The 14,960-nt window shown below is 47.1% G+C and overlaps 1 protein-coding gene across 4 annotated transcripts in view; it reads right to left on the bottom strand.

The window, feature by feature from the left end:
- Arsg (arylsulfatase G) overlaps positions 1-14,960 on the bottom strand; it is a 131,666-nt gene that overhangs the window by 74,338 nt on the left and 42,368 nt on the right. For all 4 annotated transcript variants that reach the window (XM_075990261.1, XM_075990259.1, XM_075990262.1 and 1 more), the window contains exon 2: positions 6,467-7,363. In XM_075990261.1, coding sequence (XP_075846376.1) covers positions 6,467-6,684 — 218 coding nt within the window. In that variant the 5' untranslated portion in view covers positions 6,685-7,363. The remainder of the gene's footprint in view (positions 1-6,466; positions 7,364-14,960) is intronic.

Raw genomic sequence — 14,960 nt, forward strand, 5'->3', positions numbered from 1 at the left:
GCTCCAGAGCGATAAGAAATATGTGCCCACGTCACGCGCTGGATGTATTGACTTCCAGCAGCCTGCGCTAATGACGTGGACAGGGCAGGTGACTACCTGCATTAACTGTTATCCCAGCTTGCCCGTCTGTAGCGTCTGTCCTGAGTGTGATGTCTCTGTGGACATCCTAAGGTCATCACTGAGAGCTGCCATAGCACACACGTACATCACCAAGACGTAGCTTTCCTCTCCTCTGCAGACCGTGGATTCTAGATAGAAAGGACTTCAGCCTGCAGCTCTGGCCCCAGACACACCACCTTGGTGGAGCGAGGCCGCTCCAGCAATATCTGGCACATGACAAAAACTTCAAAAGAGAAACCCAAGGGGTTTGCCGGGGTCTTAGGAAAGCCCTGCTAGTTCCCATCTCTCCAGTTCCCCTAAATACAGAGATTTAAGCCATGGCCCACGCATCACCTTCCCATCCCATCCCTCCAGTCCACGGAGTCCACTTGGAAGGGACCTAACGAATAAGCACTAACCTGGCCTTGTTATTTGGAAAGATTTTTTTTCCGTCCCCAAATCTATCTAAGCAGGCTCAGGCCAGTTCGCCAACAGGGGTCCTCATTAAAGTCTGAAAATACATTGTACAGCGAAGCTGGAAACTGGCGGCCAGACATTACAGCAGGCTGCTAACAAGAAAATCAGTACAAATTAAGACACGGCTAGACAGAAGCCAAGCCGCTTGCCTTTGCATAAATTACGCGTGTTAGAATCCCGGAATGAGAATGCCGGAGAGCCTGCCGGGAGCCCGGGTGCGGCAGAGCCACGCCACACCGCAGAGTTCAAGCGTGCCCAGCCTTCATTGACCAAGAATTTAGAATAGATGACGAGGCTCTCGGTGGCAACTAGCTAAATTGCTATGTGACCGGAATAAAAACCATCCTTGTTCCATTCATAATTTAAAGGCTGAGGGGGCGGAAATCAGTTTCTGAAATCATAGGTTGTGGCCTTTGTGTGTCGAGGGGACAGGGCTGGGAGGTACGAACTGCAGAGATGACGTAGTAATGGGACTGACAGCTTAATCGGGCCTCCACATCACCTTCTCTTAATGGGAAGATGCCTGACTCTCCTGAGAAAAGACACCCAGACTACAGTCGACTCCAAGCCAACAGTGGGTAAAGGCAGAGGGCTGGGTTCTTCATGATTCTTCCCGTCTCCCATTCAGGAGCTCACTGTCTAGTTTTGTTTGTTTGTTTGTCGTTTCTGAATAAGACCCCTAGAGCCGAGTTAGGTGGTGTCCTGGACAAATGGCCCTTCTTTCTCCACACTCCCATTGTAAGTGTCTGTGCAGGCACACTCAGGGCACACGGAGACGGGTCAATACCTGGCATCTCTCTCCACCAGCAGCACCCTAAATGAAGCTTCCTGGAGGGCCCCAAAATATACTCCCTTGCCTTCCCTACTAATGTTTTGAGCCATTCCAAGTGTTCTAAAATGTTCTATTCATCTGCTCTGCTTGAAGCACCATACCCTCCTTTGCCCGGCAACTTTAGACTTCTCTTCAGGTCTCAGCATTTGGGCCTACGACAGTTAATCCTGACTGTCACTCTAGTAGGATTTAGCATCATCATGGGAACAAACCCAGGGGCTTGCTTGTGAGGGAATTTTAAAATCAGGATAACTGAGGTGGGAAGGCCCATCTTAAACGTGGGTGGCGCCATTCCCTAGGCTGGGGTCCCAGGCTGAATAAAAGGAAAGCAAGCTGAGCATCTGCATTCATTCTCTGCTTCCTGCCCATGGCCAGCTGGACTCCCTGCCACAAGGAACTGTGCCCTCAAACTGTGAGCCAAATTAAACTCATCCTTCCACGTGCTGCTTGGGTTGAGTGTTTTGTCACAATCAGAAAGCAGCCAACACAGATCTCCGCCTCTCCTGGCTTCTTTTCACATTCTCTTCCTAGAGCCCCAGAGTCACCACGCTGAAGGCGAGAAACCCAGCGTTTCTTCTTTCTCTTGGGGACCAAGGCATAAGGGATGTGCTGGGTCTGTCTAGTCTAAGCAGTCAAGCATGTTACATCCGGTTCATGCAGAAAACACCCCCTCACCTCTCCCATTCATCCCTCCACCCCCCACGCCCCGTGAGGAAGCTGAACAACGGTTTCAGTTCTGGCAACACACCACCCTGCATTTCAAAGGCCTTTCTTATCTTTATTTGCCATTAGGATTCTGTATCTCATAAGGTAAGAACTGGACTCGTGACTCTTAGCGATTTATTATTGAACGGCTGTACTCATGAGTCTTAAAGAGCAACTAATCATAGCAATCGAATGGGCTTCTTTGGTCTCATCCTCCGTAAAGCAGGCCGACACCGAGGCCCCACTGGTTAATATTTCAGTTCCCTTTATTTCTTTCTTCCTTCTGAGATTCATTGCCATCTAGGTCACTGTGCTTCCCCCTGTCCCCATCTACGAGACAGGGCTGAGAGGTAAAAGCTCGCACACAGCCCTTCCTGCTATCTTCATCTTGTCCCAGCTGATGTGTGCTCATGACATGACTTTTATGTCTGTTTGACCTACTTACCCAAGAGCAAAGATGGAAAGCTGCCTGCCCCACAATGCCGAGAGCTCCCGAGGAGACAGAACACAAGCAACCGGAGCAAACGTCTTGGAGGTGACTGCAAAGGTCCGAGGAAAATGCGGATTTCCCCCAGTGAGGGTCCTTCCGTCCCTCCCTCTGTGGAAGGGTTACACCGCTGGGAAAGGGCATTCTCTTCCTACACAGAATGTCTCCATAGTGGATACCAGACAGCAAGATCTCACCCATCTCTGGCAGAGTTGGCACCCTCTTTTAGGTCACTACAATACTCCCTCAAGTCTTCCTGACAGGATAGAGTGGGAGGAGGAAGAGGGAGAGAAAAAAGGAAGGGAGATTGTTGAGAGGTAACGGGGAAAGTGGTCTGTTCTTAGAACAAAAATCAAACCAGGTATTTGATTGAATTGACAACTCAATTCATTATTCACTGAGGCCCGTTTTAGAAACAGTTTTCAGGTCCCTGGGAGTCTCTGACCTTTTGAGTAGTGACTATCGATCTTTGAGGCCTGGTTAAGCCACTGCCTGGAACCCCTAGCGGCAGAGGCATTGACTTGACCCAGAACTAAACTGGGGGCGGGGAAAAGGGTAGGAAGTAAGAGCATGAAAAGCGAACAGACGCACTACTAATCGACGCGCGGGAGTACGTGGGGACACAACAAGCATCAGCCTCGCAAGCAGTTCAGATCTGCGGGCTGTCTTCGCTGCGAGCGTCTCAGCCGCTGGTCACTCATTCTCTTCCTCTCCCATACACCCGCAAGTGCGCAAGTGCAGGTGGGCCGGGGCAAGGGCTCAGTCAGGAGAACCTGTGCTCGAGAAAGTAGGAGGACTCAAGGCCTGTGCTCAGAATCTACATTTAAAAGAAACGTTTGAGATGCAATGGTGACCACTTAGCTGGAGGGTTAGGGGAAACCGGAGGATCTCTGGGGTTCGCTGATCAGCCAAGCTAGTCTATTTGGTGAGTTCCAAGCCAGAGAGACCTGGGGGGGGGGGGGAACAGCGCCAGTGAGACATTTCAAGATGGACGACAAGCATGGTGGCACATGTCTGTGATCTCAGCATTTGGGAGGCAGAGGCAGGCAGATCTCTGTGAGGCTGAGGTCAGCCTGGTCTAGAGAGTGAGTTCTAGGCCAGCCAGGGCTACATAATGAAAGTTTGTCTCCAAAAACAGTGGGGCCTGATGTGGGAGCACAGGCCTTTAATTCCAGCACTCGGGGAGGCAGAGGCAGGTGGAGCTCTGTGAGGCCAGCATGGTCTACAGATAGTTCTAGAACTGCCAGGGCTGCCCAGAGAAACCCTGTCTGGAAAAAGAAGAAAGAAAAAGAAAGAAAGGAGTGAGGACATTTTAAAAACTATCTCAGCTTCCACACACCCTGGTTTTTGAGATAAGGTCTTAGCCTCTTAGCCCGGGATGTCTATGAACTTACAATCTTCCCGACTCAGCTATCAGAATGCTGAGGTTACAGGTATGCCCACAATGCCTGGTTCTAAAGTCTATTTATTGATGAGCAGATAGTAATTGCTCATTACACAAGAAACCCCGTGCTGGTGCCAGGAATCTAAGTGGGGGAAAAGACAGGTTCCTTTTCTTTCTGGAGCCCAGAGCTAGGAGGGGCCTGTGCGCATTTTCTGCTGCTGTTGCAACAAATTACACCTGGGCGGCTGGGAGCAGCGGTACAGGAAGCCAAAGATTCTAAATGAAGGTGTCAGTGGGGCTGGTTTCTTCTGAAGCAGTGGTCCTCAACCTTCCTTCCATACAGTTCCTCAAGGTTGTAGTGACCCCCAAACCATAAAATGATCTCGTTGCTACTTCACAACTGTAATTTTGCTACTGTCAGAAATCGTCACGTAAATATCTGATACGCAGGCTATTTAGTGTATGACCCAGAGGCGTTGCGACCCACAGGTTGAGAACCACTGTTTGGGAAGCTGAGGGAGACTCTCCTCTGTCTCTCTTTAAACCTTCCTGTGGCTGCCAGCAGTCCTTGGAGGACACATTCCTCTGATCCCTGTCTCTCTCCTTGTATTTACCGCCTCTGAATCCTCTTTTTTTCATTGCTGTGTTTTGTTTTTTCAGATAAGGGTCTATGTAGCCCAGGGTGGCCTGAAATTCATGGCCCTTGAATCACAGGCATGTGCCACTGTGCCCCTGCTTCCCGGCTCTTTTCACAAGGACACAGGCATTAAGATTCGCTTCACTTTAAACTCATTGGCATCGAGTCACTGAGATCCTTCACGACTCGCATTTGTGAAGACTCTGAGGCTCTGGGAGATGTGAATATGGAAGGGGGGATGCTATTTAACATGTGACCAGCCATGGAAAGACTCACCATGAAAAGCTGCGAGCACAGGATGTACCTGACCTTAAGTAAACTGAGACTTAAGTAATAATCAATAACTCAAGAAACGGAAGGTGGACAGTGAGCACAGGAAGTGTTCACCACACAAACTAGTAAAGCGTGACCCACCTAGGGAGGTGACAGCTGAAGTCAGCTGGAAGATGGCGAAGCTGAGGAGAAAAAACACTTCACAAGATGTTTTATAGAGTTTGGGTTGTAAATGCCTCCGAGTGATTGGAACACATAGAATAATCTAGAAAGTTCACCTTGGCCGAGATGAGTACGATGGTGAAGTCAGATGCAAGGATCTTTATCTCAAGGAGAAGCTCCAAGCACCAGAGTGCATGAGGCAGAAACTCTATGGAGATGTTCCATATGCTGTCCCTAGCAACCAGCTGAAGCCACTCCTGCAGAGCCAAATGCAGTGTTTTACAAAATACAGACAGGATCCACGCTAGCCAGCCATGCCCCTGCATCCAGCTGAATCAACACTGACCCAAGGAGGTACGGAGGACTCAAAGGAGTCCGCGAGCTCTTGCACTTGTCGGTCTAAGTAGGGAAAGGAGCTGGAATTTGAACGAGACTTTTTGATGGCTGTCTTATAAATACACACCTGTCGGTCACACGCACACTCCCGTTTGTGGTCCATTAGATGTAAATCCCTTAAACGCTAGTTGTGTGCGCTCACAAATAAACGTGTGTCCTCAGTAGCTCCCATTGCGCATCATAGGCCTCTACTTCCTGGAGTACCCAGGCAAGGGTTTCACCTCCTCCCCTCTGGACTCCAAGAACTCCCGGTGTGAGCGTGCGTAAGACTTGATTGTTTATCTTCCTCTTAACCCGTTTCCCCTTTTGGAAAGTGAGTAACTTGAGGGCAAGAAATTTTGCCTTGTCCACTTCTAAATTCTCAACTCCTGACATACATACATACATCTTACCAAGTGAATGGATAGATAGTGGGGGAATATTTGGATTGGTGGATGGATGGATGGATGGATGGATGGATGGATGGATGGATGGATAGATGGATGGATGGATGGGTGGATGGATGGATGGATGGATGGATGATGGAAAGATGGACAGATGGACGGATGGATAGATGGATGGATGGATGATGGAAAGATGGACAGATGGATGGATGAACAAATGACATACGGATGCATGATAGGCAATTAAGTGTATAGATTGATATATGGATAGATTGTCATGATACTGACTTCAAATCTAATAAATCAATAAAGTAATGAAAGCAACACCAATTAATCAATTGATTATTATTAAAGTGCTTTGTGGGACCTAGAGAGATGGCTCAGCAGCTAAGAAAATCTGCTGCCCTTAAAGAGGACTGGGTTCAATTCCCAGTACCCACATGGTGGCTTATACCCATCTATGATCCCAGTTCCTGAGGGTTCAACAGGCATGTATGCACATGTGTGCATACACATGCACACAGGGAAAACATACACATAAAGCAAATCAATTTAAATAAATAATTATGTTCTTTACACTGTCTACTCCTCCAACAAAAACTGGAACAGCCCAAAACATTGCTTGACTCACCTCATTCCTTCAGAAGCCATCTTGTCAAGATTAGTAGTGCCCTTTGCTTCTGCCCAGTTCGCTCCCAGGTCACCCCATCCCATATCGTCAGCCAAAATGATCACAATGTTTGGTTTGGGGGCTCTTGTTTTCCCACTGATAGAGAAATCCACAAGAGGGTAGAGCAATCCAGAGAAAGTCATGCCAACCAACAAAACCTTTAGAAAAAGCCAGCCCATGGTGGCACGCACAGACTCCTGTAGTCTCAATCAAGAGACAAAGGGCGCCCAACACAGATTTCTCGAGGAGTTTTCTCTTTGTTCACCTTGAGTGCAGGAAGCCACCAAGGAACATGGGTCCAGTTGGCAAAAAACACACTGGAGTTAGTAATGGCTACAGGAACGGTAGGAGCTATAGAGAGAAAGGCCCCATCTGGAATCCTAATCCAAGAGTCAGGAAATGTGTCACTGTAAATCGGCTTGGCCCCCTGGAGAAGTCTTCTCATCACAGGTCAATAAGATGACTGGTTAGGAGCAGCATTCACATATGGTTGTCAATAACCATTCTTTGGCCAGTTAGCAAGTAAGCGACCCTCTGCACTCAGGGAGGCTACGGCCACAGCACAAGCCTTGCATCTGCTCAGGACTCCATCTGGTGATTGCAGGGTAAGCTCACATCTGCAGAACACCTGGATGTTCTCGAAGCCACAGTCAGCCCCACATGAGTTTCTGAGTTCCAGATGGTTGAGGTTTGTTTCTGTAAGGTTTCCTGAAAGAACAAAATTTGACAAGCAGACAGAGTCGAAAGAGCCAGGCCAGATGTGCCGAACTCGGTAGCTTGGGAAATAATCACTTTTCCATGCCAACAGATGTTTTCCTTCTTATTTGAATGCTCAGCTGGCTCCTCAGTTTCTTCCACCTGAAAAACAGGGATGACAAGAATATTTGCAACGAACCTATAGTAACAGGGTTGGCGGTAACATTAGAGACAACTTCTTACGCATCACGCATGCTATAGGATGTTGAAGCTCAGTGTCCTGGGTGGGATGAATACAAGCAGATCCCAGTCTGCTGATCCCCTCCCTGAGTGCTTCCCCACTCCTACCGCCACAAGTGGTCACACCCACGGAGCATTTTAGAAGAAAAGGTAAAGTCTCATTATCAAGACATAATTGTTTATAACGGTCTCGTTATGACCTAATGTTTCCATAAAAAAACTCTTTGCGGCCAGGCAGTGGTGGTGCATGCCTTTAATCCCAGCACTTGGGAGGCAGAGGCATGCCGACCTCTGTGAGTTCGAGGCCAGCCTGGTTTACAGACTGAGTTCTAGAACAGGCAGAGCTGTTCAAGACAGAAACCCTGTCTCAGAAAGAAAGAGAGAAAGAGAGAGAGAGAGAAGAAAAGGAAACTCTTCACAGAAGGAGTTCAGGATATAGCTCTGTTGGTAGAATCCTTGCCTAACATACACAGAGCCCTAGGTTTGATCCCCCAGCACCTCCTAAACCAGGTGTGGTTAGTGTTTGCCTGTGACACCAGCATGTATGAGGTAGAGACAAGAGGTAGAGACTTAAGGTAATTCTCAGCTAGCTAGAGACCAGCCTGAGATAACTAAGACACACTCTCAAAGCAAACAAACAGCCTCCCCCAGAGAAATTAATTTAGGGGAAAAAAAGAGAATTATGAAAAACAAGTTTATAATAGGCTCTAGGTGGAGAACATATGCCTGTTCTACAGCATGCTTTCCACTTTTCTGTAATTTTCATAATTAAACACTGCCAAAAAAGTTCCAAAAAATTAATAGAAACACATCGCTGTACATTCTAGTCATGATGGTTTTGGTAAGAAAATCTAGGGCTGGGAGGTGCAGCTCATTGGCAGAGTGCCGATTTAGTGTGTACAGGCCGTGATTTCATCCCTACCCATCTCACAATAAAGAAAAAAAAAATCAAACAAACAAGTCAAAAAACCACATCTAACCGACGATTTTCACACTTGGAAGTGCATATGAATTAGCAAACTCAGAGCCGAGTTCATAGAGCGCTTGCCTAGCAGGCCTGTGCACAAAGTCCTGGTTTCGTCCCCAGAATTCCATAAACTGTGTGTGGTGAAATATATCCATGATCCCAGAATTCTGGAAGCAGGGGCAGAAAAAAATCTAAAATTCAAGGTCATCCTCTAACATATAGCCAGTAAAAAAGCCAGCCTGGGCTCCAAGAGATACACTCAAAAAAGTAAATAAGATAAAAATAAAAGAGAGAGAGAGAGAGAGAGAGAGAGAGAGAGAGAGAGAGAGAGAGAGAGAGAGAGAGAGAGAGAGAGAAGAAAGATTAATTGAGTCTGGGACCATTTTCTGTTTGTTGATTTTTTGAGACAGGCCCTCAAACAGCTCAAACTTGGTACGCAAGCACAGGATGACCTTAACTCCCTGACTCTCCTGCTGTTGCCTCCCCCAAACTGGGATTACAGGTGTGAGCCATCATGTCTGGCTCTGAGATCCGAATCTGAGCAAGCTCCCAGGTGAGAGCTACACCATTTGTCCTTGGCTCACTCTTGGAATAGTAAGAGGTTGGAGAATAAAAACATCCTGACTCAAGGCCTCAAAGAAAAAGGAAACGGCACGGCCTAACTGAGATGACTCAGCTCCGGGGGACAAAGCTGATATATCAGACAAAGTTCCGAAACACAGGGCTCGACTTTCAGTTGGAGGCAGCAAACAGCTAAGAATAAAGTCCAGTCACTCACTCTTTCTTTACTTAAAGGCTCTAAACCTGCAAGGTGACACAGTGTTGAAATTCTAGAGCAAATTTCAGCCACGGAAGTCAACAAACCAATAAGGAAAATGTAAAAATGCTATAGGCTAAGGCTATTTCTACATGCTGTTTACAAATAAAGAAACAAACAAACAAATAAGTATCATGTTGGGGGAGTCTCAAGACAGGGTTTCTCTGTGTAGCCCTGGCTGTCCTGAACTACCTCTGTAGACCAGGCTGGCCTCAAGCTCACAGAGATCTGCCTGCCTCTGCATCTGCCTCTGGAGTCCTGGGATTAAGGTCATGAGCCACCATCCCCCAGGGGAACAAAGTAGATTATGTTTCTTTGTAAGCCAGACATCATGGTGGTCTCTTCAATCCCAGAACGTGGGAGGCAGAAGCTAGTGAATCTCTATGAGTTGAGGCCATTCTGTAGCAAATTCTAGGCCAGCCAGGGCTGCATAGTGAGACCCCATCTCAAAAAAAAAGAAAAAGAAAACAAAAACCCTAGTTACAAGTTTTTGTGCATACGTGTGCTTGCCCAAGCCGTGGCACTCACAAGTGGAGGTCAGAAGACATCTTACAGGATTCAGTTGTCTCCTTCCATCAGGTGGGTCCCAGGGACCAAACTCAGGCTCCATGGCTTGGTGCTAAGCGCCTTTACCCACTGAGCCATCCCCGTAGCTAGCTAGGCATTCCCACCAGCTAATCACCTGGTTAGCTTCAGGGGATGGGGTGACTGGAACAATAAATTCTAGAAGATCTTGATAAAAGCCAAGAATTGGTTCAAAACAAACGGAAGTCTGAGTAACCGGGGATGGTTCATCTGGAGACTCCTGAGCCAAATGCTTGGAAACTCAAGCCCTGCCACTTCCCAAAAGGGGTTCTTTTCGCATTTGATTAGATTCAAGTGGTATTCGCTGATCTTGAGGTCCCAAAGACTTCTCCCTTTCTGGAAGACTCTTGCATAAGGAGGGTGCTTAACAAACACTTGCTCACCTGCTGGTTAATTCCCAGCCACCTCCTCCTCCTCCTGGCGTCTAACCATGGGCAACAGCCACAGGAAGCTTTTCTTCTTAAAGCTGCTTAGCTTAGGGCACTAGTGTGGCCCCATTTCTGGTCACTAATCCAACTCAGGATGACCTGGCCATGCAAGAATTCCAGGGGGAGAAATTCATTTAAGAAGGAAGCTAAAATTAAAATGGAAATCTAACTAGATTGGTTTCCTCTGGAGTTCCAGGACAAGACATTCTTTTGAGGATTTGCAAAAGGAAGTATGAACGCCGCACTTTGAATGTTCATAGAATGGAAATGAACTCATCCAGCCAGCAGACTACTGCAGATTTCTTCATATCCATATCGCCAAGGGGACATTTAAGCACTGTCTGAGAATGTATTTAGTTTCTTAAACTGATGGGAAAGAGACAAACTAGACAGTCGAAAGTTGGACTTGAACCACAGGCTTCAGTAAAGAGTCACGTGCGAGCTTCTCTGTCCTAAAGAAGTGGCCCCATGTGCTGCCTGGGGACTGGAGACTTCATCGGACATCACGTGCCCAACTGAGTCTTTATGACTCTCTCTCAGGATGGAGGACTAAGGATACAGCAAAAGTGCTTGAGATTGCTTAGTTTGTAACATACTTGAATTTTATGTGGGTTCTGGGAATATCAAACTCATGAGAACGTGAGTTCAATTCCCCAGAGCCCACATAAAGACTAGTGTGGTGGTCCAGGCTTCTCCTCCCAGCATACAGATCCTTGAGGCTTTCTGGCCAGCCAACCTAACCAAATTAGCAAGCACCAGACCAGTGAAAGACCCTGCTACATAAAACAAGGTAGGAAGTGTCCCCAGGAAAGATGTCTGAGGTTGACGTCTGGTCTTGAAGCAAGTGTGTACCCACAGACAGACACACATGTCACAGGAAAGGAGGTGGGCACCAACACAGGCCAGGAGCTCTCCTCTCAGAAGTGGGTGCATTCACGCTTCTCTCACTTCAATAAAAGGTACTGGGCCAACTATCTCAACACGCCGCAAAATAAAGTCCATGTGCTCCATCGTGGCATGGCTGACTATGACAGGTGTCCCCTACACAGGTATTGTCCCCAGACCTCCACTTTCCCAAGGCAGCAGAACAAACCTTACCTGCCAATCAACCTCACCAATTCCTGTCCTCTCCAACCCACACTTTGTAGGTTTTGATTCTAGGGATTGAACCCAGGCCCTTCCTGCATGCTAAGCAGCTGCTATTCTATTACCTATACCCCCAGCCCAAGCTCAACTACAAAGCAAGGCTGGTTTCCCTTTAGTTTCCAGGCTTGCCTACGGGTGAAGGTAGAGAAAAGACCCCCGAGCAGGCTCTAAGCTGAGAGGCATGGACCAAGGCAATCTGCAGATCTGCTGAGCAGGGGTCTGAGGAACCCCGTGCTGGAAGTCCACTCCATCACCTGACCCTGGCTTCCCACAGACCTCCTCGTGGCCAAGCATCCTCCTAGAGAACCTTGAAAACAGCTGAAATAACAAGGAGGTTGGACAGACCTTTCTGGCACGCGGCTCTGTTGGTTTTCCAGAAACGAAGCGTCTGAGGAACGAAGGCCAACAAAGACAAAGGAGGAAGGAGAAGTGCCCGATGGCAGAGTCCTGCTGCTTCTCCAGCCAGTTCAGAGCACGGTCTACGCATTGGCCAGGGGTCAGGAGTCACATGGGGACTTACCAGGAGGGGCCTTGGGAAGCAGCTGTCCACATGTGGTCTAGGGTGGTTCTCCCAGGCGCTCAATCATTGGCCTACCGCACGGGCACTGGCGCTTTAATCTGGGTTCTGTGCACACAGCCACAAGTGAAACAAGATAAAACCCCCACCCTCACACCACTTAGGTTTTCTTAAGGAAAATGTGAGTGTCCTGGAGCAAACCAAGGCAGAAAAGTGTCAGATGTGTGGAGTGGCTGGGGCACAGTCAAAAGGGAGCTCGGGGTACTCCCACCCAAAAGGTGGTCTAAGAAGTCACCCAAAGAGGGTCCCACAGGCAGAGAAGTCAAGGAAGGCCAAGATCTAGTGCGGCAGACAAGCCACAGAGAAGCAAGCACCAAGACAAGTGTCCTAATTTGCCTCCTATTGCTGCGATAAAGATCCATGGCCAAAAACAAATTGGGGAAGAAAGGGTTTATTTCACCTTATAGCTTAGACCAAGGGTACCTGGTGCTTGCTATCTATCTATCTTATCTATCTATCTATCTATCTATCTATCTATCTATCTATCTATCTATCATCTATCTATCTATCATCTATCTATCTATCTCCTATCTGTCTATCTATCTATCTATCATCTATCTATCTATCTATCTATCATCTATCTATCTATCTATCTATCTATCTATCTATCTATCTAACTGTTTTCTTGAGACAGGGTTTCTCTTTGTAGCCCAGGCTGTCCTGGAATTTGCTCCGTAGACCAGGTTAACCTTGAACTCAAAGATCCACCTGCCTCTGCTGGAATTAAAGGCATGTGTCACCACTGCCCTGTTCAGCTTGCTTTCTTATACCAACCAGGATCTCCCCCCTAAGGACAATGTTGCCCAGTGGGCTGAGCCCTCCCTGACTCACCCACAGGCCAATCTGATGAAGGCATTTTTCTCAGTCAAGATTCCTTTGAAGTTCCTGTCAAGTTGACAAAAAAACTGGTGTAACCAGCCTGGCCGAGGAGGGTGAACGTGGGACCAGTGGAGTCAGAGAGCAACCCAGATGGGAAGCCACAAGAAGGCAGGCAAGAGGGCAAGATCTGACAGTAACAGAATCCGTGGGCTGCTGTGTTGAGAATACAAAAATGTATCTGTAAGATGTTGTGTAAGTGAAGAAGCCGAGTTTCAGAATCTCTGGGTGAGGTCAGAGGGCTGTGCTGGGCTGGAGTGGGCAGAAGCACCTAGAGTGGAGGATGCAGAGGATGCACTCTATCGGGGGACACTCTGAAGTGCCTAAGTGGCTGGTGACTTTCTTAAATTTTACTTTATGGCAAAAAAACAGTTACCAGCAGAGCCAGACAAAAGGTTATTTAAGAGATATCTTGGTAGACTTTTCCTTTGCCCCTAGACCCCATGTCAGTATGGTGTTGTGGAACAACCCTTTTGTACACTATGAATATGTATTACTCTCATTGGCTAATAAAGAACTGATTGGCCTATAGCTGGGCAGGAGGAGGTTAGGTAGGAAAACCAGACTTAAAGGATGCTGGGAAGAAGGAAGGAAGAGTCAGAGGAGTTACCAGCCAGTCGCAGAACAAGTCAGATACACAAAATAGGATGAGGTAAAAGCCACGAGCCTCAGGGCAGCACATAGATTAACAGAAGTGGGTTAAGTTGTAAGAGCTAGTTAGTAATAAGCCTGAGCTATTGGCTGAGCATTTATAAGTACTCTTAAGTCTTTGCATTGGTTATCTGAGAGCAGGTGGTTGGGACAAACTCTGCCTACAGTATGTACTTGGCTCAACTTAGATTACTTTCTGAGAGAGTGTATGTGTGATGGCAAAAGCAACAATATCTCAAACAAGGACTCAAAGAACATTCTCTAATTAATTTCTCTTTCTTTTTTTTAAGACAGGATACCATTAGGTAGCCCAGCCTGGTCTTAAATTTCTGGTCCTCTCACCTTAGCCTCCAGAGTCTAGGAATTCAGGCCTCATTCTCTATGTGCAGTTCAAAAAATATTTGTAGGGAACTGAACTGTCAATTTGACTATATTTATGACCATCATGGCAACACACCTCTGCGTATGTCTACAAACATGCTCCAGAAAGGTCTAACTGAAGGTTGAGGAATATTCCTTTATACTGTGTGAAGATATGTCACTGTGATTGGTTTAATAAAAAGCTAAATGGCCAATGCAGGATTTTCAGAGCAGAGAGAATACTGGGAAGGAGGAGTTGTCAAATGGACGGAGAGTAAGAAAGACATGCAGGAGGAGAGCTAACAGTCATGAACCACACAGCAGCACATAAATTAACAGAAATGAGTTTATTTAAGTTATAGGAACTATACAAGCCTAAGCTATCCGCCAGGCTTTCATAATTAATAATGAGTCTCCATGTGGTTATTTGGGAACTGGCTGGCAGGACAGAGAAACACAACTGAATGGCAAGTGCCACCGTGCATGTGAGCAGAAGCATCCTACTGAGGTTGGAATCATGGACTAAATACAAGGAGAAAGTGAGCAGACCATGAGTATCTTTCTCTCTCTGTTTCCTGACTGCAGACACAAAGTGACCAGCCACTTTCCATTCCTGTCATCATGCTTCCCCCCCCCACTGCCTTGACGGAGTTCTACATCCCCTCCCAGGTGTATCTAATCAGTGCCTTGAGGTAGCAATACATGTGGCCCAACACAAAAATCATAAACTTCCTTAAAATATTAAGAGATTTATTTCAACTAAGTTTTGGTTTTGTTTGGTTTTTAGCAGGAGTGTTGGGTTTGCAACTCAATTTTGTGATTCTCCAGCCCAAACCTCACAGATGACAATGTCCCATCTCGCTCGCAAAAGACTGACTATGCCTTTGGGTAACTTCAACAAACCCTCCCTTCTCTCCTTAAGTTCCTTTCATCAGGGACTTCATTACAGTAAGGAGAAAAGTAACTGATACATCTTTGATAGAATGCCTTTACTGAAGCCAGATGGTGATGGTGCATGCCCTTAATGCCAGCACTCAGGAGGCAGAAGCAGGTGGATCTCTGAGTTTGAGGCCAGCCTGGTCTACAGAGAGAGTTCCAGGACAGCCAGGGCT

This window comes from Microtus pennsylvanicus, chromosome 11 (assembly GCF_037038515.1).
Source record: "Microtus pennsylvanicus isolate mMicPen1 chromosome 11, mMicPen1.hap1, whole genome shotgun sequence".
Lineage (NCBI taxonomy): Eukaryota > Metazoa > Chordata > Mammalia > Rodentia > Cricetidae > Microtus > Microtus pennsylvanicus.